Here is a 27927-nt window from a genome sequence, read left to right as displayed (position 1 = left end):
CCCTCTTTTTGGGTGAACGGTGAACTACGACGAACTACGTATCTATGGCTACAGTATAAACAATAAACAAGATTATATCACTATGATCTAGGACTGAATTGTATCGAAGGCAAGAAAAACAAACGTCAAGCGCATGTCAAATACTTGTACTATTAATCTGTGATGTCAAATGTCAAAAATACGAGAGTATTTTTTGAGAGACGCTTTTGAATATATCGTATATTTGTGTTAAAACAACTGATTTAATATTAAAATAATTTAAACATGTCTGAAAATCTTATCGAAATAGACGGCAGCCTTCTCGAAGGGGTAGATATTTTATAACCTTAAAATAACGCGATCCGCCGGTTCAAATAATTTATTACATTCGCAAAGTATTTCTTTACATTGTTTACATAATTTAATACGCAGATATTGGATATATTTTTTAACCAATTTCAGGGAGGACAAATTCTTAGAATGTCCTTAGCGTTAAGCGCTCTATGTGGATTTGGGATTAAAATTTTTAAAATTAGAGCTGGACGCAGCAAACCAGGGTTAGCAGCTCAGCATCTTACAGGTTTGTTATTATTCATGTAAATATACTTTATCGTCATCATCATCATGGCGGCGCGTAGGTCACTACATTTGCACTCCAATTACAGTGTGTCTGGATCTGTTTTGTTACTTGGAACGTCGAGCGATCAGTATTACGTTTCAGGTGCCAGTCCAAGAACAATGAAATATTTGCAGTAAATATTTTTAATTACAATTATTATTAACATAAAAAATGCAAAATATCAAACAATATTAAAATAATCATCGTAAAAATAACGACCTACTATAGCTCAGCCGAAATCAAGTGAGGTTTATCACTCCCTTACAGAGCACTACAGATTCAACAAACATCCCGCTAGACTGAACCTTTCTGAAACTTCTAGATGTAGGTTCTGCAGTGCAGATGAGGAACACTTATTCACATTATCTGTGAATGCAAAGCTTTATATCATAAAAGAAGACGCATCCTCGGGGGACTGCTAGTTAAACTTAAGGATGCTAAAGAGCTCGCCCCCTATCAAATACTTTGAGGATCTGGGCTTGGAGGGGGGATTTAGCAAAATGAGAACACTCGCCTTCCACACAGTAGCCAGGCTCTTTATAGACCTGGGCTTAGAGGACAGAACTAATTCACGGGGACCCGTCACAATAGATCTTCTCAGGTTGCAGTGATGTCCCGAACAAATATAGCACTGACCCCCACTTCAAAGAATAAGAATCATAAAAATAATTTTAAATTGCAATAATTTTTGCTTAAATAGGGAAATATCAGTTTTTTTTTTACAATTTTAAAGTAATAAAGATCTATGAAATACTGTCCAGTAAAAAATATTTTTTGTTTATTATTAGTGGCATAAATAATATTTTTAATTTGGTATTTTGAATTCCCGCAAAAACAACCATTCCATTGACCACGCCCCTAATACGTCACGATTCATGTTTAATTGTTCCTTACCATTCAAATTTCTTTGGAAAATTGTCACGAATCTTGATGTCACAAGTCACAACTATCAAGGCCAAACACGTCGCGTTTTTCTAGCGACCTATTTAAAAAAAAAAAACTTAAATTTATGTATGAAAACATTTCTCCACTGTATCCATATTGATTTTTAAAATACAATTAATTATTCTAAATCCATTTCATATATTTTTATCGGTATTCGTAGTATGTGATATTTCCTTATTAAAAATGGAATATTTTTGTGTTTGTAGGTATCGAATTAATTAGAGATATATGCCAGGCTCGAGTACGCGGAGCGAGGATTGGTTCTACAGAAATAGAATTTATTCCCAATAAAATTAAAGGAGGAGAATACATAGCAACAATTGGAACAGCTGGGTAATAATTATTTTAATGTTAGGTGTTAACATAAGTTGTGCGCGTTTAATTTTTTCAAAATTAAAAAATGTGCACCAAAAGTAAAACAAATTGGTAAAAGTTGTACATCATTCAAAATAAATTTTTTTGCTCTACAAGATATTGTGTTTGCTTTTATGTTGCATATATTTTTTGATTTGATTATAAGCCTTCAAAATGGAATGTCGAGAAGATGAATGTGAGCATTTTCGACATCTGTTATATATGTTATATATCATACATTATTGACAATTTTTTTTTGTTGTGTTCTTCTGTTCTCTTCATTTGGACAAAATCGGACACAACATATGTTAACTCACAATGTATTTTTACTATGAATCGCAACAAAATAAAAGATGCTCAATATACTTTCTTTCCCACCTGACACCTGATTTTAGAGTTGTTCTGGACTATAAACTGACATACAACAAGCATATGGATACGTAATATAGTAAATAAATCATTGAAGTTACTTGGCTTTGTTAACAGAATATCCTCTGATTTTTCTAATGTCCGCACTATCAAAACTCTTTATTGCTCAACTGTTCGCCGTCTTCTAGAATATGCCTCCGTGGTCTGGTCTCCATTCTATGTGAATCGCATAAATCTCATTGAATCAGTTCAACATAGCTTGCTTCGAAAAGTAGCGTGGATGCTTGGATTTGAGAGAGGTAATTATTCTTTTGCTGATATAGAGTTAATGTTAAATATCTCTAGTCTACAAAAACGTAGAACTAATATTGATTCCATATATATGTTCGGCATACATATTTAAACAAGCACTAAATAAATAGTCCAGATCTTGTCTTGATGTCCCTTATGTTTGTCAATGCTTCTTTTCTTTCTTGAAAATGTTTTTAACTATTCTTTTATTGTAATATTTAAACTCTACAAATTGTATAAATGGACAATGTCCATTAATAAATAAATAAATGAGTTCAGTGTCATAATTTAAGTGATGCTTAAATCAACGGAATAACAAGTAGTTGATAAAAAAGAACCAGAACAATATATGTATTTTAACTCATTAAGATAACATCAAATAAAGTCATGCCCAGTAACATTTTGTAAAAAGATCCTTCAGAAAAAAAAAATCAGTTACTATTTTTTTAATGTATGATTCTTCCTTGCTGATTTTGTATAAATATATTTAATTTTATCGCAAAGATACCAGTCTTAAAGACGTCGCGAAAGCATGTAACTAGTCACTGGTTATTATTTTACTTTTTTTAAATATCAAAAACATTTTTGGCTTTGTAGTATATGACATTTAGTCACCGGTTCATATCCACAACATAAGCTTTATTCTAGAGGAGAACAAAGAACTAAATAGTTCCTTGGCTAAGTGCTACGTATATCACGAAAAAGAGTTTGATACTCCGCGCAGACCCACACTCTGGGAAATACTAGAATCATATGGGGTGCCTATAAAACTAGTCAAACTCATCAAGGCCCTTCACACAAATACTAAATTCCGAATCAGAATCAACGATGTTGTCAAAGATTGCTTTGAGGTCACCACTGGAGTTTGTCAAGGTTGCGTTCTTGAACCGTTCCATTTTGTAATCCTCATGGATTTTATCTTAAGAAAGTCAATTCCACTAGATCAAGGAATATCCATCTCCTCCTCCCAAAAACTCTGCGACCTTGAGTATGCTGATGATGCGGTTATATTCGACGATTCAGTCAGGCGTCTTCAGGCCACTGTAGATAGCCTAAATAGGTACTCCGCATGCATGGGTTTAAAAATCAATATTGCAAAAACCCATGTGCTGTGTAAGACTTCATGCCTTGATGCCCAAAATACCCTGACTCTGTCAAACCATGTCATCGAAAGGGTTGAGAGTTTCAAACACCACAATATCCATATTATTGTTTATAAATTATGTAAATATTTATTTCTAGGTCTATTAGTCTTCTCATGCAAGTTGCGATACCTTGCGCTCTGTTTGCTGATCAAAATGTCACCCTTCAACTTAGAGGCGGAACTAATGCTGATATGGCTCCTCAAGTAAATTATTCTTGTATTTATTTTATTTACAACTACTAAAACAACACACATTTAAAGAAACACAGCGTAACGTATAAAAAAAAATATTTAATTAAAAAACATATAGAAAGAAAGAAACACAGAAGACCATACAAATTTCGCAATATTATCTATAAAAAATGATTTTACAAAAATGAATACATCATAATATTGTCATGCCACATGTAAAAATTATTTATCATCATTATTTTCCTTTCCCCCACCAGTGGTGCATAGGGCACTGCATTGGTAAACCAACTACAATGTATTTCGATCATCTGTTACATGAAGGTAAGTTGTTCAGTTTCAGTTTTTACCCAAGTCCCAACTCCATGGTACTAGAAGTCCTGTGTTGAGATAGGACTGTCAATGCTGTCACTCATCGAATTACGAAAGTCGCATACAATTCTAAAGACGAATGAGTCCAGCAAAAGGCCCCAGGATAGACGTGTGTGGCAGTCCATCTTCTCTGCCTACACCTACAGAGAAATGGCGTGAAGGTAGTAGTAGTAAAAATATCTAATATCTAATACAGCATCCTTCTCTTGTCAGGTTGACTACAGTTCAGAAGTATTCCGTCCCAATTTGGAGAAGTTTGGTGGAGCCACGTTTGACGTTGAGCTATACAAACGAGGATATTTTCCCAGAGGGGGGGGGCATGTTACAGTCAACATATCACCCGTTAGGTCACTTTCCCCCATCACCATGGTCGATCCGGGTAAACCTGAGAAGATCACAGGATTTAGTTTTGTCGCCGGAGTGCTCCCATTAAAGGTACATATTTCATTATTATTATTATACAGTTGCACTTGGTTATTACGATCACGGAAATAGTGAAATTTCGGATGTAACAAGGAAACATTAGTTGAGATACTCCCTTTTTGCAACTCACCACCATGTGGCACTGGGTCGACCTCTACCTTTTCGGCCCTCGTGAAGTTTAAGCGCCGTATTCACTGCATTTCCCTCATGCCTCGCTAAATGACCATACCATGTCAGTCTGTATTGTTATTACTTACTCTTTCCAGCCTTGTCGCACCTCCGACTACCTGGGGCCTTATGCTGGAAAGATATGTCATTTTTTCACCAATATTGTCAATGGTCATCTCGATTGCTTTGTCAAATTACTATTCTTAAAACACCTGCGACAATTTAATTACGTAGGCGAATGAAAAAGCGACAACACTAACAAATGCATATTTATCTATAGCTCCTGCCACATTTAAGCTTTTATTATTTCTAGTCAAACCTCTTGACTGTTGTAAAATGTTTTTTTTGAGACACTGCAACATTCATAATTATCATTTGCCTTTGACATAACACTCATCTACGTGTTATCAAAATATTATATCAACAATGTTTGATTATGTCCAAATGCTTGCAGACTGGCTGGATTTCCTCCCTAGGGAGTTGTTCATATTTAAATTTATTTCAATAGAGAGGGAAAAATTTTTGAGAAGGGAATATGGAAGTCTAGGCATTTGCAGGGCTTATGACCTGTCATTGGCTGGTTTAAGTGGCCACTTTACACACTGTGTAACATTCACCATTCTGCCCAAGTTTGAACATCCACATTTCCTCAACTCTTCCATCTGTTGACTTTTATGAAGTATTTTCCCTCTCTATTGAAATAAATTTAAATATGAACAACTCCCTAGGGAGGAAATCCAGCCAGTCTGCAAGCATTTGGACATAATCAAACATTGTTGAATTACTACCTGGTAAAAGAAGAAGTATAAAAATTGAAAACTTGTTTTCAGGCGTTGCCTAGTAGGTGATTTGGTTCAGCCGGATGAATCTCACCCACGTGATAAAGGTTTCAGCTCTTTTACTTCATAAAAGTCAACAGATGGAAGAGTTGAGGAAATGTGGATGTTCAAACTTGGGCAGAATGGTGAATGTTACACAGTGTGTAAAGTGGCCACTTAAACCAGCCAATGACAGGTCATAAGCCCTGCAAATGCCTAGACTTCCATATTCCCTTCTCAAAAATTTTTCCCTCTCTATTGAAATAAAATTAAAATATTATATATTCATTTAATGGATTTTAAAAGCATATTATATGATATATCTCTCAAATATGCTTGGATTTGTATTGAGACCAGCAAAAGATTTTAAATCAATGCTATCAATAAAAAAATATTGTTAATTAATTAAGTGCCGGGTAGAATAAAATTCTTCAAGGTTGGCTACCCATTGTAACAAAATTGGAAAAATCCAGCATCAATTTCACCGATTCATAAATTTTAAACTGCATTTACCGCGAGCAAATATAAACTATAATCTTCTCTTGTATACATTGAATTGACTTAAAATTGATAGAAGAATAATACCTGATCTGGTTTTTTTGTATAATGTTGTAAATAATCTTTTTGATGTTCCTGATTTGGTCAAATGTATATATTTTAATGCGCGTAATAGGCCAATGAGGCATCATATTTATTTTAGATATATTAATATATCTAATCGGTCGAATTCGCGGATTAATTTTCTGTTCCCGAGAATTCACTCTCTCGGGAACAAACACACTAATAACCAAAAAATAGATGTATTTGCTGTAACTTTATCAAACCTCAAGAACCAATTATTCTTAAAATTTTTGAATAATAATTTAGTTTCTATTGTATAGGCACTGAACTTCCTCATTGTAAAGATAATTAACAGTATGTTTTTCAGGTTTCAAATGATATGGGTGAGGCAGCAAAAGAAAGGCTTCGCGGTGATCTTGGAATCTCCAATCCTAATATAGAATGCTACAAAGAGTCACGTGAAATGGCTCCTGATAACGCCAGCGGTATAATGTTAGTTATTTTTAATATTAATTTAAAATATCCGGTCATTGTGCTGTTTTAAATCATTCAAAAACTAATCTAAAATATTCAGCTAAAGTATTAAAATTTTAGATTACTAAAATTTAGATGTGTTTGATCTTTGATAAAACAATACTTTTTACAAATAATAATTATTATTATTATATTAATTTTAAGTGAGAAGCTTAAAGCTGATATGCCTGAATCCATTTTAACGAATGTTATTTGTTGGCGCATTTTAACTTTTCCGAAACAAATCTAGTCCATTTTTTAACCTATTGAGACTACATATTGAGATCAGCTCTTGTGGCAGCTTATTCCAACCATCAACAACCCTATTGCTCAGGAAATGCTTCTGTGGATTAAGATTGAATCTCGTTTTCTCCAACCTGAGACTGTGGCCTCAAAGACGAGCATCTCGTTTAAACTTGAACATGGGATCCAAATTTTGACAGCTATAGTGATTGTTGAATATCTTTTTTTAAAATTCAATTAAATTTATTTATATAAAATTAACATATACATTACAAACTGAAATTCAAGAAAAAAATACATGAAAGAGACTCTTGTCGAAGTAGTAGGAGAATCCTGCTCCGGAAAACCCCTTCAGATACATAGAACAGATCAACATCCAGAGCGATGTTGTTCAGCATAGCGGTAGCCTATCCAACAGGCGCAACCTGTTGCAACCGCAATTGGTCCTGTATATCGGAATATGAAAATCTATGCTGACACTGTCTTAAGTAATTATCAGGAACCAATGCTCATTATTATTATCATTATGGATAACTTATATAGCGCTATTTTCGTAATATAATACATCAAGGGCGCTTTACAAAGTGATTATATATATATATAAATTTAATTTTAACTTTTTAATTTAAGAAAAATAATTACTTTGTCACCACATGCTAAGAATTTATTCAAATGATTTAGAGAATAAGTGGGTTTTAAGTTTCTTCCGAAACATCACTTCACTCTCACAGTTTCGGACCTCTGCTGGGAGAGCATTCCATGCCATAAGGCCTGCGACCGCAAATGCGCGTTCGCCGAATTTAGTGCGCTGTTTGCGTAGAGGTATAATAACTTTTCCTTTCGACGTAGATGTAGCTGATCTAAGCGTAAGACGTCTGTCAGCTAATCCATCTGGAATGCAGAGTTCCCTTAGATATTCTGGAGCAGAGTTGTGCGGTGACTTATACATAAGCCAACAGAGTTTGTTTCCACCCTCTGTGGAAAACGTAGCCAGTGTAATTCCCGAAGTAGTGGAGTGATATGACTAAACTTAGAGATTCCAAAAATAAGTCTCGCTACGGCATTCAATACAGACTGTAGGCTAGTCATTTTATTCATTGGTAGGCACTGAACTTCCTCATCGGTTTGCTTATGAAGATTTGGTCATAATCAAAATATCATTGATTAAATAATACAAATCATCAACAAAAAATTGGAAATGTCAAAACGACAAAACACAGTCTGCACATCACCTTACCTTCGTGTAACAGATGATTAAGATGCACTAAATTTGTATTTTGGTGTACAAATGCAGTGTCCTGTGCACAATTACTATGATTGTAGTTACAACAATAGGAATCCACTGATACCTATGTGAGTATATGATTAATGGAATCTACAATATAATTTTTTGACAAAACTGTCTTAGTAAATGACTATGTGGCACCAAACTGAACATACAATCAAACAATTGTGTCATTGCATCGATACAAATTAGAGGCCGAAGAAAATATTAGGTTAAGAAATTAGACTATTTTGCTCATGCCAAAGGTTGGAAAATGCTTTCAATATGTTGTTTCATTACAGTTTAATTTGTGAGACCTCGAGTGGTTGCATTATTGGTGGTTCAGGTCTCGGGAATCGAGAGACTCCACCTCCATCTGTGGGCAGGAAGGCGACCCAACAGATTGTGGACACTGTGCGTGCTGGCGCATGTCTAGACTCCTATTGCCAGGTCAGTTTCTACATATTGTCAGGTTTCTGGCACAAGTTGGTTACCAACATTTCGCTAGTTGCGAGATATGGCACTTTTAAAGTTAAAAGCTCATCACAAATATTAAAATAAAACCACAAGTGGAATATTACCAACTTTTTCCTGAAACTCGACGATATTTTCCTGCCTTACTTTACTTCTATGCTGCAACTTCCTGTCATCAACTCTCATCAAGCGAATGCCGAAACAAATAACTTTCTAAAGCTATGGTTTCCTAAAAGAAGAGTGCAGTGCCATCATCTAGCCGTGGATGACGTCTTTAAAACACTGTATAAACCAGATGGCGCAGGTTTCTTAGAGAGCGTTAACTTTGACCAGAATGTCAAACAGCGGTGCAAATTTTTGTGTCAGAAAATGAGAGCAAACCCAACTATTAAAAAAGTCAAAATTTTTATTTATTTTGTAAGAACATCATGAAAATTTTAAAATTTGCACTGATGCCCTGAAATGCACACGCTGTAGCACGATTAAATATTTCACCCTCCTCTAAATGATATTTTTCGACTTCCGATGACTCCTTATATTCCAAATATATCTACTCGTAATGCTAAATTTGTCCATATTTTCCATTTTCCGCCACAGTACTTATCAATTTTATAAAAATAAGGTTAAAAAAATAATGGATTGAGTTTTTCTACTGACATTTCTTGGTGGAACTGCATTTTAATTATAATAATAAAATATGTTGTATGCTGATGATGCAGTTCTGTTAGCAAGCAGCAAAGATGGTTTGCAACAAATAGTCTCTAGAATGTATGGTGTTTGATATATGCCTGGAGAGCGAATTGGCGATAAGCGAAAGTAAGTCAAAGGGATAGTGAGGTTACTGACTGCATAATAAATCTAAACAACGAATGTCTCAAACAAGTATAAGAATTTGTGTATCTGGGAAGCATGTTTTCAAGAGATGGAAGAGTAGAAAACGATGTTGAAAGGAGAGTGAATGCGGGCAACAAAATGAACAGAGCACTAAGCACAGTAATTGCTAATAAGAATATGTCCATCGAAGCTAAACTGGCAGTGCATAGTGGAGTTTTAGTCCCAACACTTATGTATGGAAGTGAAACATGGAACTGGCAGAGGAAGGATGAAAGCCGAGTGAACGCGGCTGAAATGCGATCTCTTAGACAAATGTGCGGGAAATCAATGTATGACAGGGTTACGAATGATAAAATCAGGCGAGAGTGCAAATCTGAGTCAAGTATAATTGATAAGATTAAGAAAGGGTCTCTGAGATGGTTTGGTCACGTAGAACGAATGGACGACGAAAGAATGGTAAAACATGTATATATGGCAAAAATGAATGGTAACGTGAGACGAGGACGACCAAAGAAGATGTGGCATGATCAGATAAACCAAAATCTTAAGTCTGGTCATGTCAAAAGCTGACAGAACCGAAGGGCATGTATGACAAGATGTATGAATGTGGAAGAAGCTAGGAATGTATGCCAGGATAGATGTGTGTGGCGGTCTATTATCTCTGCCTACCTCTACGGGGAAATGGCATGATGGTATATATATATATATATATATATATTTGGATAATTTATATAGCTCTGTTTTTGTGAAAATCACCTCAAGGGCGCTGTACAATAAATAAATAGCCCACCATGTCTTGCCGCTACAGAGCGCATGGACGGTTGGGATTCTTGTTCCTCGTCTCCAATTATGATATACAGGAGCTAGATTACAGCACGTCTTGCAGCTACAGAGCGCATAGACAATAAGAAATCTAGCCCCTATTTACATTTTTTATTTGGCAATAAAGTTTAGAGATTTAGTGATATTTAAAAAAATTATATATAAAACAAATTTATAAAAATAGAAGTTAGATAACAACATGTCTTGCAGCTACTGAGCGCATGGACGGTTGGAATTCTAGACCTCATTTACTCATTGGTAGTAGTAGTAGTAATAAAATACGAATATAGTTTATTTCACTTTTATTGATAACCCTCCCCACTAGTCTGACAAAACCCGGTCACTGGTAAAAATTGATATAATTAGGTGATCATGGCCGCTAGATGACAGCATTGCTGCTCTTAAGTTGACATCTCTGGTCACCGTTAAGGCAGCCATCTTGTTACATCCACCACATCACAGCATATTATGGCTACTAGATAATGGAATCGCTTTCTTAGCAAAATTGTCACAAAATTTTTGTGTCCAATTTAATATTCCTAAAGTATTCTCATTTATCCAGGACCAAGTAATTCTGTTCATGGCATTGGCTACGGGCTCATCTTCAGTAAGAGTAGGAGAAGTGACGATGCACACCAAGACTGCTATTTATATTGCCGAGAAGTTGACTCAGGTTAGAATAATTAATTCTACATTATATTTTCTTAATTGTTTTTAGAATTTATTTTCAAGCGAAATTCTGCACTCTATGAAATATCTTTGTGGTTAAAGTCCTGATAATGAGGTAGTAACCTCGAAACAAGTCAATTTATAACTAAAAATTAAGTGGTTTATACGAAAGCGTAGTCTCACGAAATGAAAGATGAAAACATTAAGGACCAAAATGTTCCATCTGAGGAATTATACCTCCAAAATGCTGCCAATCACTTCAACGTTGAAGCATCACTATCTTAATCTTGGTTTTCAACAAATTTGTGTGAAATGTAGTACAAAGTTATAAATGTTTTTGAAATTAAAAATATATTCAATTCAAATATAACAACTTTGTTTTTAACCACTTATTTTTAACTGATCGGTTTCGAAACTACACAAGTTTCTTTATCAAGGTTTAATTTACTAATAATTCTCATCCTATTATATTTTAAAATTGTCTACTAAATATTAAATCTAAACCATATGGAGCCTAAAGTCAAGTCTTTTTGTCATTTTGTTCTTGTTGCAAGTTTTGTTCTTGATAAAGAAAGCTTTGGTTCCTTAAATGGTTAAAAACAACAATGTATTGAGATTGAGAAATATGTGAGGCTTAGGGAGAAAATCTAGTCAGTCTGCAAGCATTTGGACATACTTAAAACATTGTTGAATTAATTACCTGGTAAAAGAAGAAGTATAAAAAATTGGAAAATTGTTTTCAGGCGTTGCCTAGTAGGTAAATTGGTTCAGCAGGATGAATCTCACCCACATGATAAAAGTTTCAGCTCTTTTACTTCACAAAAGTCAACAGATGGAAGAGTTGAGGAAATGTGGATGTTCAAACATAGGCAGAATGGTGAATGTTACACAGTGTGTAAAGTGGCCACTTAAACCAGCCAATGACAGGTCATAAGCCTAGACTCCCATATTCCCAACTCAAAAATGTTTTCCCTCTCTGTTGCAACAAATTTAATGGTTAAAAACAAAGTTATTTAATTTTTATTTTAATAATTAACCACAAAGATAGTGCTTTAAATAAATGTTTTTTTATTTTTTATTTTACAGCTTTACTAATATTTATCTTTTTTTCTTCAGTTTATTTCACTATTTATAATAATGTTGCCCTTTTTTCCATTTTAGGCTAAATTTAATATCAGCAAAGACGGAAACTCCAACATCATCTCATGTGAAGGGATTGGTTTCCTAAATGAAAATTTAAGATGAAAATAAGTTATTTACCATATTTTTTTAAAGTTTGTGTTATTATTATTATGTAATATTAATGTAAAAAAATAATATCCATGAAATTTATCCAACCCTTACACATAACCTTTCTTGTGTCTTGTGTCTCGTTTCATCCCCTTGACACAATTTGATGCATATTGTTATTCTTCCTGAAGAAGGCCCAAATGACATTATGGGTATTTTAAGACAAATTGTGAATAAAATGAAGTGATTCAAATACTACCATTGTTTTGTTTTTGGTTAATTACTCACGTCCAATCACCATTGTTGCAATGTCTAAGAACAATGGCGCATGATAACTACTTTTAATGACAATGTGAACCGTTGTTAGGGATATTCCATCTTTCCTCCAAAGGATTTAAGTATCACTGGGCTTTTATTTCTATAATAATACTGGAATTTAACCCTCTTTAAGATTTCATACTAAGAGACCGATATCTCAACAACTTTGTTATTTCCTTCATCTCTTGAGATACCAATCACATTTTGCACAATCACAACTAGAGAAATTTTCAGTGAAAGATTTTACATCAAAGTTAACTAACTGTGAGATGTGGAATTGCAGTAAAGGTAAACCAGCTATTGGAGATACCTACTACAATCTGCAACTGTCGACCCAAACGGAACATTGGGAAACTAAAGAAATATTTCATAGCGTATACAGTCTGACAAGCGTGGTTCTACAGACATCGATCGTGCGCTGGCTTACCTCTGCAAAACAAAACATTATGTTTGGTATTATTCCAAATGCATGGATTTGATCCTTTAAACTAGTGATTCGCAAAGTGGTCTATATCGACCCCCTGGGGTCTACGACAACCTGCAAGGGGTCTATGTCAACGGAAAAAAAAAATTAGGGGTCCATGAAATGAAAGTGGGGGTCCACGATAGTGGATCTCAACATACACTGATAGTACAGAAGTACTTCTGGCTGAAAAAAAACATACCCGTTAGTTATCCTGTATTATGGAATATAGCGGGCAAATTTTTAATTTCCTTTCCATCGTCATACCTAGTAGAAAGGGGGTTCAGCGCTGTTACCAATCTCCTAACGAAAAAAAGAAACAGACTGCACATTATTGGCCGAGGAGATTTAAGGTTAAACCTGACAAAATTGACGCCAAATGTTGATAATTTATTATTAAAGCATCAGGTTCATCCTTCCAGATACAAAATTTTATTTTTAGTAGTTTTAATTTAAATTCAATTAATATATGTACAAAACTGAACATTTGTTTTAACTTTAAGTTTTTAACACTAAACTTCACTACAGTTAGAAATTTATGAAAAATCAATATCAGGTAAGTAAGGGGTCTACCAAAAACCGAAAAACATGGCAAGGGGTCTATGACACAAAAAAGTTTTGGAACCTCTGGTTTAAACAATGAATAAACGAACCATGAAGCTTGTCTGCCTTATGATATAGAGGTTGGCGCATTTGGCTACCATGCATTATGTCCAAGGTCAATTCCAAGATAGACTTGAAATAAGAGTATTTTTCACGGCAATCATTTCAAATTCTCAACTGGCATCCAGAGCGTAAGATTCACCTTGCGTTCATGTAACAAAAATTTGAGATACTGAACAATGCAGTAACTATCAGGATAAGAGGAAACCTATCAGCTTAGTTAAGTTACATACCAGAAAACGGTTTTTCAACCCTGGGCACCTAATGTTCGCACGAACCCCATTAAACCTAACCATTCGTCGATTCGACAAACAATTTTAGAGGTGGATATTTCTAATTAAAAACATATGATTTTTGTATGTATATTAGACACATATATGAAGCAAAGGTTATATTGATAAAAAATATATACAATATATAAACTTTGTTAAAAACATAAATTAATTATATTTAGAATTTGGAGAACATAACTTTATGTCATATACTTATAAAAAAATTCATTAACGAACTAAAATTATAAGATTTTCGTCAGTCAAAAAAAATGTTAAAACTCATTTTTAGAAGCTCGAGGTGCGCAAAATTCAACTTTATGCTCACCACAAATTGCGGGGTTACTTCTATAGGAACAAAGACCAAAATTTTATTATTATTGGTGCCTTTGTAGTTTGAGGATCATTGCTGGAGTTGACTGGCCCTCGCTTTGACTTTTATATTTCTTTGCAGCAAGTAAATCTTGAATTTTATTATTTATGGGTGTTGGCATTGTGCGAATTTCTAATCGGATTTTGAGCCATAGTTCTACAAGTTGCGAATGCAACATCTTCGTAAAATAACGACGACTCATATTTTTCCCCGTGTAGAACCATTTGGGCAGTAAATAATGTAGCTGTCGATACATGATATATTTATCGTGCCATAGAAAATGCATGTCGGCCAATAACTGATTTTTCTGCTGTATGACATTACAGAGCATATTATTTGGTCAAATGTAACATAGGTGTCTACACCACCTCCTTTTGAACAATTATAAAATTCAATAATATACGGTTTCTCTGTTACATGGTTCACTGTGCCCTCCTCATCACAAGAAGCTAATATTGATAAACCACTTAATGGTTTAGGCTTGTAGTTTTGTTGTTTTGTTTTTTGCAATCTCCAAATTTGTCCATTTCACAATTTCTTCTCATATCTGATTGGTCATGAATCGGTCAAATTATAATAATGAATCTATCATACTCTTTACAGCACGAGCTGGTCCTCTGGCAACTCGTAAAATATTTATTGCACCTGCTCTCCCTGAAGCACGCCCTTTACGGTTCCGACTGGATATTACATTACTGTGATAATGTCAACATACTTGAATTATCGGAGATGTCTTCCGATAGAATAGGCTGTGATTGTTGTTCCAACACAAAATCCAGTAACCAGATGAGAATCGCCCTCGAGAATTCAGTTTGTTATTCTTATTGTCGGACGGGTCGCATTCGTTTTAAATATCACTTTCCACATCATCAACCTCTTCTTGTTCGCTATCAGATGATACTCTAATTCACTGATGTCATCCTCTTCTAATTATAAACGCGTGATATCACCATCAGGCACCAATCGATTTGAGGCCATTGCTAAAAACTGCAAAAGTACTACGACTCGTATTTCAATTGCAATTGTCTTTTTCGAACAGTATCGGGGAGGCATCTGCAAGATAGAGAGAGGAAAAATCTTCGAATACCTATTTATCAAAATTCTCTGTCCTCACAATTTTCCACCATTGTCCATGAACACTGTTTTTGGGAAGACCAACAAAACCTGCATCAAAAAGACTATTTCCTTTTAGTTCAATACGTAATTTGTGCGTGGTATAACAAATAATAGTGAAAAGACTATTAATTTTCAAAAGAAATGTTTTTTTTGCTACTGATTTTGTCTCCCCAAAAACAGTGATCGTGGACAGTGGCGGTTTTGCTTTTGAATCCCTTAAATCAAACAAGTGGTAAAACTAAAACATTTTTATTTTAATTATGATACATTTTAATGATAGATCGGAACTAGATTACAAGGTTAGAATTCAAACCGAATTTTCATTTAAAAAATTACATATTTTTATAAATGCATAAACATCAGTTCTACCATTTTTGAAAAATAGTATGTATGGATAAGTTAAGTATACCTACTTATTTTTTAATTAATCTATTGATGTATTAATTGGAAGATGTATGAATGTGGAGGAAGCGAGGTCTGTATGCAACGACAAAGTGATATGACATTCTATACTCCCCGCCACCCCTATGGAGGAAGGGCATATTTGCTTGTTTGTTTAATGTTAAAAAAATGTGTTTATTTTTTCAAAAGTTAAAAAATTCCGCATTTGCAATTTTCAAATTTTTTTTCAAAATGTTTATGACATTAGGGTCTGTATTACAATCGAAAATTAACAATTATCTTCAACTTTATCTACAAAGTAAAATAAAGTATTCTGTGTGAAAAATAGAATATGCATTTGGTTTTTTTCCTAAACATGTTCAATTACATACTAACGATGAAGGTATTAAAATTTTTCGAAAAAATATATACAATTTTTTTCATAAATTTTTTATTTTACTTTACAGACAGTCGCAGATAACTCTGTTAACTTCCCGTTGTAATCGGAGCCCAGCTCAACTTAATGTTTTATGAATTTTCCTAAATATATTTAATACTTACGTGCTGGGAACGGTTAATACTTCTATTATTTAAACTCCTAGTCCCGCATTTTTATTTTTATCAACCTCGGAGAGAAAACATATTTCACAGTAAATAATTCAAAAATAAAATTAGGTAAATGATGCAAACTAAAATGAAGAACATTCTGTTTACAATAAGAGCAAATCGCATCCATTCTTTGCTGGCACTACTCTCCATTTCCTCTTTTGATAAATTTTCTGCGTCTTCGGCTACCATTGCACTAGTTGCCTGAAAAAACAAACATTTAATTTACATTATTTAATCCACCATTATGGTTTTCACAACAGAAACAAATAAACAATGATTATGGAATGCAAAAAATATGTAAAACATGGTTAGAATCTTATATTCATAATTAAGAGGATATGCGATGTGACAATTTTGATGAATAGGTATTTGAACATTTTTTTTCTGTCAATGATTTTCTAGAAGTAAATGACTCTTGAGAATTCTAAAATAGTTTAATGCATATAATTTAGTACTACATGCAAAAAAAAACAAAATGTATTAAATTTGCTTTACCGTGTAAGAACCAATGTAAGAAATGTTGACATACATATAATTCTAGATAACAACAGGCTAGATTTTGATAAAAGCACAGTTTTTCTAGGCCTAACGATAGATTCAACCCTACAGTTGGCCCCTCATATAAAAGCTTTAGCGGCAAGACTTAGTGCAGCAGCATACGCTGTCAGGAAGATCCGACTAATAACGGATGTAGCTACAGCTAGAATAGTCTATTTTAGCTACTTTCACACCATTATGGCTTATGGCATTTTAGTGTGGGGTCGGGTTGCCGATATTTTTGCAGTTTTTGTTTTGCAACTTACATTTTTGCGATTCTTTAAGATGCCTTTTTAAAGAAATAAACATTATGACGGTAAATAGTCAGTATATTAATGAGAATAATATTTTGTATGTGCGCAAAAATACATCTCTCTTTCAAAAAAAAAGTGACAAACATAATTACAATACTAAAAGAAAAGACAAATTAGTAACCCCGAAATTAAAGCTTAGTAAGGTAAGCACATCGTTTGTGGGGCACTGCGTACGCTTTTACAATAGAATACCTGACAATGTCCTAAATATGACGGACAATCAATTCAAAAATTTTATAAAAGGCGTACTTCTAAAAAAGGCCTATTTTGGACTAAATGAATACATGGAAGATAGCAGTATACGGAACTGACAGTACTGTTTTATTTGTGTTAATTTATTTGATTATTTTTAGAATGTGTAGTTATTTATTGGAACCTGACTATCTCATTGTGTTTTTTGGGTTTTTGGAAGGTCCTAGCTCCTATAAGGAACAATTTATCATAAAAACAAAACAATAGAGACATATCAATGGTAAATATCTGTAGTGTGTAAAATTTCATTGCAAATCCAGGGTAAAAATACGGAAATACATTTGGAAAATAAAACAGATATACCTCTTAATGAAAAGGCTGATATATTTGGTTCTACCCTTGCCTGTTATGTTATAAATCAAGTCTGATTGAACAATGTTTTGAGTATATTCAAATGTTTGCAGACAGGATGGATTTATAGAGTTTTCACTCTTCGTGTATCCTTACATAGTTTGAAGGGCAATTAATGCCGTTTGTGTAAAATAAAAATAAAGTATGTATTTACTTTTATAAAACGATGAATGCTACTCTGTGTAAAGTGATTACTTAAACCAGCTTATGACAGGTTGAAATAATATTTGTTAATGCTTTAGATGATTCATATTACACCATTTTCATAAAAATCATCCCAAGGCCGCTGTACAATCCCAATCACAATGTACAGCTCCAATACGCAGCTACTATCTCTCAGCTACAGAGCATATAGGCAATTGTAAATATTACAGTAGTTCATGAAAAAATAAATAAACAATATCTATCAAATAAATGTAATAATTATTATCCATATTGTTTTCAGTGCAGTTATTCCAAAAGTAACAATTACATATATTTTTTTAAAAATTATTAATTATTTTACTCTTAAGTACAGCAATAATAAATATGGATCAATCGTTGACATTTTCAATTGCTTCAGTTAGATTTCTTAGATTATCATGGCTGTTCAGATGCACAACGAGATTTTCTGGGCTATTATGCCATGTGTCGTTCGTACTTTTTTCCGACTTTTCGGATCACATTACAGCATCAGCATCAGATCAACCGATGATTGACAAACATCACCTATCAACCCTAATTATGGATGCTGTAATGCGATCTGAAACATCTGAAAAGAGTATTAAGAACGACACATAATAACCCAGAAAAACTCATTGTCCAGCTACAGTACAGTTAGGTTTAGAAAAAAATGTTACTTACTTCATACCTTTTTTTTTAACGGCAAAAATAAATTATTGTTATTTATATTTTTTTTAATTAAAAAAATATTTAAAAGTCTGCACCTAAAAAACTTACGTTAAATAATAATGAATAAGTTAAACAATATTATTGCATTTTCATCAAAGTGGAAAAATCAAATCGCATTAAAAAATAATAAAACACAGAATTATAATAGTCAACAATTCTACTATAAAACAATTCGTTTTTGGTCCTAATTTTTGATTTTAATTCATTCTGCATTGATTTTATTATTTAGTAAAAGATTTTGTTGTAAATATTATATTATGAATAGATATTTCTTTGGTTTTATTGTTAATTTCTTGAATACGCGACATTACTGCCATCTGTAAATAAATAGGTCAACTTAATACATTGTATCCTTTGTCTATGAAGTAAATTGACGGGAACGAGTGGGCCATGGCATTGGGCGAATGGCGAATGCGAAATATTTCACTCGCATAAAAAGTATCACAAGATAAATTATTTTAAAAAACCAAAAGTATCATACTTAATATTTAACTTACGGGGTCAAATTCGTGAAACATAATGATTTTTCCTGCGCCGGTATTCATAAATCCAGTTACGACGGTAATCCAACGGGGAGCTACGGATTTTTTTTTCGTGATTGTTCTCATCGCGATACCTTCAAGCAATACGGCGCACGAAAGAAGCATCGAGTCTCTAAAGTAAATAACTGTAAAAAAAAACAAACTCAAAAATAAATTTGGAGGAGCTGGGATTTGAACCCAGGACTTTCAGCATGCGAAGCAGACACTCTACCACTGAGTTACACCCCCGGATGGTAGTGAGGACAAAATAACTTAATAAAGGTCCGTAATAAAATTATGTATATATATTTTATATTATGTATGTGCTCAGTGCTTCCTAAAAAATTATATGTGCTATAGACACTCTACCACTGAGTTACACCCCCGGATGGTGATGAGGACAAAATAACTTAATAAAGGTCCGTAATAAAATTATGTATATATATTTTATATTATGTATGTGCTCAGTGCTTCCTAAAAAAATTATATTTTCTATTATAAGTATTATGGATAAAAAAAAAACAAATAATTAATTATTCAGATTTTGATTTGGAAAATATTATGTCGTATTGTACAAAAATTGGTTGAAATATTTTATTAGACCATAAGTAGAATATTTTGTTACTTTAAGGTGATTCTAAACAAAAATATAAAATTAATTATTTTATCATTTTTTTATTGAAAAATGTAATTTCTACGTTTATTTTCAATGGAAAATTTTCAAAACTTGGTTTGCGGAAACTTTACACCATATTGATTGTAACAAATAGGTACCATAACAATTTAATTTCGGTCCTTTTTACAAAATGGTGTACAAAACAAAAAAAAAGATAAGTTATTTTCGGTTTTGTACACCATTTTGTGAAAAGGACCTAAATTATATTGTTATGCTATTTGTTACAATCAAAATCGTGCAAAGTTTCCGATTACCAAATTTTGTAAATTTTCCATTGAAAATAAACGTAAAAATGGCATTTTCAATAAAAGAAATTATAAAAGCGCTATCTATAAATAATTAGTTTAATATTTTCATTTAGAATCACTTTAATAAATAAATCAGTTAGCCTCATTAATCAAACTGTACCAAAAATAACATAAACTTTAAAATACACATGTCTCCACTCTTCATACATTTTCTAAGGTATTTCATCAGTACCTGAATTGGACAGAACGTCTCCATTTGAAGGAACAAGTTGAGCTATCTCTTGTATATAAAGAATGTGCAAATATAGATTCAACATCATCAACATTATACGTTCAACAGAATTCAAATCCAACCATAGGGAAGATAGCGTTATTGCAATCATTACTGAAAGAAAACATAAATAACTTAGTAAAAGCCGCATTACTAACAAACTATAAAAAGTATAACATCATGAAAAGATGAATATGGATATAATAATAACCGATTGCTGGCGTAAGAAGAAAGGCGACTGCGGAAGCCGTATGTCTTTGGATTACAACCCAAAAACTTACTGTTGGATAAGTAGTATTAGGACAGCAAGCGAATGCTCCTAAATGGCGATCTGCTCCAAATTTCAACACTTCCCAGTATTTGTTGGGCTCTAAGGTAGTTATGTCCATCTATTAAAAAGGAAATCAAATTCATTGTATGTATATTTTAAAAAAAACATATTTTAGTAGGTAGGCATTTAAATTTTTAAAATATTTTTACCCGGTATAGAGAACACCTTAACTAAGGATAATATGTAGTTTTTAATCCTCAAAAATAAATCCCTAAACAGGGTGCATGCTAAACCTTGTCACATTTGAAACTTAGATGATCGGTATGAGCGAGACATATTGGCAAATTAAAAAAAAAATAGATGCGTTTCAAAACTTTAAAATAAAAAACCCATCGATTGCTTACTTCTGCAGGGGAGAAAACAGAAGTGTATAGGGGGTAGCTAGATGCGCCGCCCACCACGCGTCCTCCTTCCACCCCCTCGCCCTGCTCCATAAATCCAGCAGAAGTTAGTAAGCATTTGGTTTTCAATTTGATTTTGAAACCCATCTATTTTTTATACGCCAATTTGTCGTCTTGCTCTTACCGATCATCATGGTTTCAGATGTGACAGGGTTTACCACATACCCTGTATAAGTTAATATAGTTAACTACTTACAATCTATGCACATTAATTTATTTTGCTTTTTATGAAACGTAAATTGTTTATATTCATAAATACAACAAAACTTTAATTAGACATCGGGGCTACATATTTGTATTATTATGAAATCTGGCAAAAATAAAAGTCTGTCAATTCGATAGTGAAAGAATAACTTGATTAACTTGTTATCATATATAGTATGATTATAACAATTTCTGGGATCACTAAGATGGTTTGGTGATGTGGAACAAATATAATATATGACAAAATATACACACACATGTCCACCTTCATTCCATTACAGCACCCACTCACCCACCCTCTCATACACTTACACTCACACAAACACACTAACCTTAACAACTAATTTCTAAAACATATTTTACACACGCAAAGAAACCGATTTATGTATATTTCATGTATTTCTGTGAGTATCTGTTATTAGTTTTACTATGTGTAGATTTGTGCACATTTTCATATTAAAAAAGAATTTGATTTTTAAAATCATATGTCAGACATATAAGTGGAGAGAACATATGATGAAAACGGCAAAAAAACTTAGCATTGTTAGATAAACCGAAATCTCAAGTCTGTACCAACAAAAGCAGACACAATCAAGGAGCATGAATGACAATATGTATGAATGTGGAATAAGCTAGGGATGTATGTTCATTAATAGACGCATATAGCGTTCCGCCATCTCAGCCTGCCCCTCCAGGAAATAACATAATGGTAGACATTATATTTTTTTAGCAAGATTATAAAATACAACTGATTTTGAGGTACTTTGGGAGTTTGAGACTTAATATGAGTAATTGCAGCACAATATAAATACCGGTTTTTTCTTCGAGATGTCATATCTAACTTCTTCACCTTTCTGCATCCAAGTACCAAATGTTAGAGTACAATTTTGCTGATCACGGGGCCATCGTTTATAATTTGATGTACAAATTGCTCTAAACATCATGTGTGGAATGCAGGTTACAATGCCACTCGCGCTAACCAGGCACGGCGTATTAAGTTCAGCTTGAGGGGTTTCAGGCCTGTCAAAAGCATTTATTTATTATATTTTAGTGTTTGCCCAAAAATTTGAGTTACAAGCCAAGTTATTCTCATCTTCAGACTTCCTTTAGAAAAATCGTGTTAAATTAGGAACAGTAAAATTATTATTAAAAATGTTTATAAAAGCCCGATCATTGTAAAAAGATGTTTGGAAGGGTGGTCTTATCTCTTATCTGACTACATGGTTCCGCGCATATCTTATCGAAATATACTCGAGTATAGTCCCAACTTGGCATTTTTTTTTCTCTCGCAAGTTAAGACATGTAATTAATGATTTTGTTTTGTATTAAAAACATAAATAAATACTACCTACTATCTATATTTAAAAAAAAATATTGAGGTTATGTACATACACACTCTAATGAGAATAATGATTATCATTTTGGATAGTTTAATATTTGCAACACCGTGTCAACGTATCATCAACTAGTAATGTTTTATGCACACTTTTGTAAGCAGCTAAAATAATATTATTATTATTCATAAATTATTTAAAGGTTTGAGATGCGCTGTATGAACCATTATGAAGGTACACCTAGCGGTATCTTTGGAAACCTAAATAAATATTTTTTTATTGAATCTTAAAAGACTTTCAATACTCCAGTAAATTGCGATGTTTTGTCTTATTTTAATTAATAATAATTGAAAATATTATTCTCAATGTTTTTATATAAATTCTAAATGAATTTGCGTTTGAAATTTGAATATAATTATTTTGACAGAAACGGTCGCTGTCAGGTTGGCCGAGCGGTCTAAGGCGCCAGATTTAAGCTCTGGTTCCCAATTGGGAGCGTGGGTTCGAACCCCACACCTGACAAAATGTCTTGGATGCATTTTTTTCTTACGAAATTACTTGTGAAACGTTAACTCTTTTAGAAAACAAATTTTCCTTATTAGCCATGTATAGAGGAAAATTAATTATTTTTAATATTATACCATATTTATGACGTAATCTAATGCATAAAATGTAAGGATTCCCTGGTGAAGAAAAGGCAATTTTAAAACTTTCTACAAACTACAATTGAATAAATATTTTTTATTTTATTTGTGGCTTTTTGGGATGGAAAGATGTTTCAAAATAAAATAATGCCTCATTCTCTAGGTCTTCAATGCCCCCTTAAAGGCCTTCAGCGCCTATAATGAGGCGTAATTGTCTACTTTGGGAAATACTGATTTAAGGTAATGACTTTATAAAAACAATACCAATAAATTGATACTTCAGCAGGAAATTTGTGCCCAACACTATCCTTATAAATATGAACTCCTACTAAATTTAATGATGATAAAAACTTAAAGGGAAATATGAAGAATCCTTTAAACAAGGCAATAATAGGTCATAACTTCTGCAATTGCCTACACTTCCATAAATATTTGTCAAAAACAGATGTAATAAAAATACTTACGAATTGTACAAAGACAAATTTGGGGTCCAAATTTTTGAACTATGTATTACCGTTTCCAGCAACCCTCCATATTTTTCAGGTTTCCAATTTAAATAATCATCTTTCCATATCTATTGAAAACATAAAATCATTTCTTAAATATTTATATACCTGTCATGTATAATTTGAAACTGTTATTTTAATTAGTCTACTCACCAACACCATCCAACTTCCAACATTCAAAATTCCGATGGATGCAAACTGAAAAAGATGGCAACTTTATTATGACAGATTCTTGTTTTATCACAGTTTTTGTAATGTTTAGGTATAAAAGATGTGCCAATTGGATCAGACACATTTTTACGCCACGAAAACATCTCATATACTATTATATTTTTGAAGGAATGGCAGAGAACAACCCCATCGAAAATACCCCGATCAAATTAAATTAGAATGAAAGGAGAAGGTAATGGGAATGTTTGCTGCAAACTAATTCCTGGTATTAAATAAAACCAGAAGAAGAAGAAATATAAACTTTAGTAGAATAAATGAATAAAGTATAAATAAATAAATATAAATACAATTTTAAAATCTGCCCAGAAATAAGTAGGTGCTACAATACTGTTTGAAACATTTACAAGAAATGCCATTCACCGAAGAACCAAGAAAAACATTATATGCATGAAGCTTATAACAATAATAAAGTTAGCACAAACCTCATATGAATATGAAAGTGTTTTCATGACCATTCTGATAGTAACATTGACTGACTCCTGGGAATTTTCTCGAGGTCTCATATCTCTCATATAATCACATAGTAAATCTTTATGAAGCTGCTTTTCTACATTTGAATGCTTGATGGCGCATTCTTGGCTATCTTTAATAAATAAAATAAGACAAAAAACTTTAAAAAGTTACAAAACAAGACATTAGTTTATTTTAACAATGCATTAAAGTTCTTGTGATACAATTAATATTTAGAATAGGTATCTAAGAAAAAAGGATAAATATTATAAGGTGTTTTTTAGTATATAAGGAAAATAATTTGAAATAATTTTGCCTACATTAACAAAAGTTTCAGCTGTTTTACATAACGAAAATGAACTTATCGAAGATTTAAAAAAATATTTATGTTAAATGTTGGAAAACTGGTATATAAGAAGATATTACAGTGTGTAAGAGTTATAAGTTATAAGTTTGTAAAATAGTATCTATTTAAAAAGATTTTTCATCATCCGTTGAAATTTTTATCAAGACTGTTACGGTTCATTTAATTACTAAAAATATAAGCCCAAGAGCTTGCCTTTTTTTTGGAGAAGCACAGCGTATCTACATTATATTGTAAAATAAAACAAAAAATTGCACTTCAAGGCGTTGCCTAGTAGGTGATTTGGTTCAGCCGGATGAATCTCACCCACGTGATAAAGGTTTCAGCTCTTTTACTTCACAAAAGTCAACAGATGGAAGAGTTGAGGAAATGTGGATGTTCAAACATAGGCAGAATGGTGAATGTTACACCGTGTGTAAAGTGGCCACTTAAACCAGCCAATGACAGGTCATAAGCCCTGTAAATGCCTAGACTTCCATATTCCCTTCTCAAAAAATTTTCCCTCTCTGTTGAAATAAATTTAAATACAAAAAATTGTAGCTTATATTTCCTAGATAACTAAATAAAATGAAATGGAAAGAACTTATTTATCATCATCAGCTGTTCTGATTTTTTTTTCTTTTATTTTATGACATCGACCTAGTACTCATATTAATAGGACACCTTTACCATCCTGTGGTAATATTAGCCAGAAACAAATCATGTAATATTTACAAATGTTAAGAAGGAGAAAAGCGATATTATGGGAAATAAAACAGAGAAACCTTATGCAAAATTAAAATATATAGAATGCGAAAATATTAGTTAGGTGTATATTATACTATTATCAGGTTTTTTCTGATAGTACTTATTTTAATTTGTATTCAAATTGTGTAAGTCTAGTTATGTGTAGGTATAATCAACTATTTTACATTATTCTTGTATTTTACACTATTTTTATATTTGTGTAAATATTGTCTTTTTTCAATTCGGTTTTTCTATTGGTAACCGTGTAACTTGTGTTTAGCTGATATTATCATACTTTAGTAGAAGTAGAGTATAATCATCTCAATAGAGGGGAAAAAATAGGTATATATTATGAAAATTTTACATTTATAATCCTCTTTTGCAAAATAAATTAATTTAGATACCTACTTACTTGCATATAATACAAAAAAAAATATTAAAATTGTAAACACTAAATAAATAGACATGTTAACTTAAATAATGAACACTTCACACTGACATAAAATGGATTGGTTCTGATAGTAAAGAAACAATGACACCCCTGTAATTTGATTCAATGAAACGCCCATATTTTTTTCTCAATAAATATATACATATATATATAAATATTATATATTGATAAAAAATGAAACTGAGCATATTTTTTCTCTTTGTTGTTTTCACATGGTTAGCTTGTTAAAAAAATATAAATATACATTTTATTTTATCAGTCATACAGTTTATATGTCAGCCAAAAAAAACCCGTTTTAATTTACATATGTAGTTTAACGTAAAATTATACTTTGTATCCAATTCACCATTTAGATAAATGCTAGCAAAAAAACTTGAAAAATTGTTTTCAGGCGTTGCCTAGTATGTGAAATAATTCAGTCAGATGAATCTCTTCACAACAATAAAGGTTTCAACTCTTTAACTTCATTAAAATCAACAAATAGAAGAATTAAGGAAATGTGGATGTTCAAATATAGGCAAAGTGGTGAATGTTACACAGTGTATATAGTGGCCACTTAAACCAGCCAATGACAGGTCATAAGCCCTGTAAATGCCTAGACTTCCATATTCCCTTATTTAAGGTATTCTCCATCCCTGTTGTTATTTGTTAATACTAGAACACTTACACAGAATTAAATTAACGATATTTTGCGTATGTCCAAATGTTTGTAGACAAGGCTGGATTCATGAATGTTCCACAGTGTGTAAAATGACTAATAAAACCAGCCTGTGACAGATCAAAAGCTTTGTAAATCCCTAGAATTCCCTATTCTCTTCACAAAAATGTTTTCTCTCTCTGTTGTAATAAATTTCAGATTTAATTAGCTTTATTGCTTTGGCCATTTCAAAAACATTATGATTGTCCTACTGATTAATCAAACGTTTTGCCCATGTACCCAATCACTCAACACAATATCTGGTAATAAAATTTGTAAAATTCAGGCACTAATAGATTTATTCTCTCTTTACCTCTAAACTTGTATTTTGATAATGTCTGACTAATGAGAGCCGACATTTACATTATTTATTTTGTTTAATGTAATTATATTTAAGACGAAAAAAAAACTGTTCTAACAAAAACGTAAAAAAAATAAAATAATATTATAGGTACTACCTACATCTTTTTACATTTTTCTACAGCTTACGGTGCACAGGGTGGTATATATTATTGTTCATCGACAATAAAAAGTAAATCATTATTGTATAAAAATATACATAGGTATACATACATATATGATCGTAATATAAATAAAAATACTGCTTGAATTGAAAGAATGAATGCCAAAAGTTAGTTAGATTTTCCACCACTATTTTATTAAACAATTTCAAAGATTCTTTGGAAATTGCATAAATGTGTATTTAAAATTAATTATATTTTTAATTTTTTTATCTAAAACAAATTTATTGCACACTTGATAATTGTTTTAAAATATATTACATTTTCTTAGGTACCATTACACTTTTTAAATTCACTAAATTCATAAAATAATAATCAGTGTTATTTTTTAAAAATTTATAAAAAAACACTTGGATGTGGAAGAATCGTTAGAGTAAAAAAATTAGCAATTCGTATTAGTATTAGGACGTTCCATACTCTCTAATTTCTAAATATTCAACATCATTCCCTTTCCACACATAAGGGTGCATAAGACACTGCGTTGGTACACCAATCGCAGCGTATCTTGATCATTTTTGGTTACATCAAGGTTA

The 27927-nt window shown here is 32.4% G+C and overlaps 2 protein-coding genes and 2 non-coding genes across 4 annotated transcripts; 2 read left to right on the top strand and 2 right to left on the bottom strand.

The window, feature by feature from the left end:
* The first annotated feature begins 22 nt into the window (after positions 1 to 22).
* Positions 23 to 12536, top strand: Rtca (RNA 3'-terminal phosphate cyclase). The gene is made up of 9 exons (XM_088237816.1): positions 23 to 309; positions 442 to 559; positions 1750 to 1876; positions 3800 to 3905; positions 4476 to 4697; positions 6600 to 6724; positions 8555 to 8702; positions 10945 to 11055; positions 12213 to 12536. The coding sequence occupies exons 1-9, from the start codon at positions 265 to 267 to the stop codon at positions 12294 to 12296; spliced, it is 1086 nt and encodes a 361-aa protein (XP_088093942.1). The 5' UTR covers positions 23 to 264; the 3' UTR covers positions 12297 to 12536.
* Positions 12537 to 15716: 3180 nt separating this feature from the next.
* LOC148284588 (acetylcholine receptor subunit alpha-like) lies at positions 15717 to 26221 on the bottom strand. The gene is made up of 9 exons (XM_088237791.1): positions 26138 to 26221; positions 24608 to 24768; positions 24108 to 24152; positions 23913 to 24022; positions 22283 to 22490; positions 20746 to 20923; positions 20496 to 20648; positions 19316 to 19485; positions 15717 to 16674 (listed from the first exon to the last, which is right to left on the bottom strand). The coding sequence occupies exons 1-9, from the start codon at positions 26190 to 26192 to the stop codon at positions 16510 to 16512; spliced, it is 1245 nt and encodes a 414-aa protein (XP_088093917.1). The 5' UTR covers positions 26193 to 26221; the 3' UTR covers positions 15717 to 16509.
* TRNAA-CGC (transfer RNA alanine (anticodon CGC)) lies at positions 19517 to 19588 on the bottom strand. Its single transcript has one exon. It is a non-coding gene; the product is annotated as a tRNA-Ala (tRNA).
* TRNAL-UAA (transfer RNA leucine (anticodon UAA)) lies at positions 23243 to 23326 on the top strand. The gene has a single exon. It is a non-coding gene; the product is annotated as a tRNA-Leu (tRNA).
* Positions 26222 to 27927: the final 1706 nt, after the last annotated feature.

Source organism: Micrasema longulum, unplaced genomic scaffold (assembly GCF_059751315.1).
Source record: "Micrasema longulum isolate JH-2025_06_02 unplaced genomic scaffold, ASM5975131v1 h1tg000108l, whole genome shotgun sequence".
NCBI classification, from domain to species: domain Eukaryota; kingdom Metazoa; phylum Arthropoda; class Insecta; order Trichoptera; family Brachycentridae; genus Micrasema; species Micrasema longulum.
The sequence above is the reverse complement of the archived record's forward strand: the minus strand, read 5'-3'. Positions and strand labels throughout refer to the sequence as shown.

Bases quoted from the DNA above. Each gene is read 5' to 3' on its own strand.
- Rtca (XM_088237816.1), top strand. From the start codon at position 265: ATGTCTGAAAATCTTATCGAAATAGACGGCAGCCTTCTCGAAGGG. The intron at 560-1,749 runs GTTTGTTATTAT...TTGTGTTTGTAG, and splicing joins AGCAGCTCAGCATCTTACAG to GTATCGAATTAATTAGAGAT. The intron at 11,056-12,212 runs GTTAGAATAATT...TTTCCATTTTAG, and splicing joins TTGCCGAGAAGTTGACTCAG to GCTAAATTTAATATCAGCAA.
- LOC148284588 (XM_088237791.1), bottom strand. From the start codon at position 26,192: ATGTCTATTTATTTAGTGTTTACAATTTTAATATTTTTTTTTGTATTA. The intron at 24,153-24,607 runs GTTTGTGCTAAC...CATCTTTTTCAG, and splicing joins CACTTTCATATTCATATGAG to TTTGCATCCATCGGAATTTT. The intron at 20,924-22,282 runs GTATTTATATTG...CCTTTTTAATAG, and splicing joins ACATCTCGAAGAAAAAACCG to ATGGACATAACTACCTTAGA.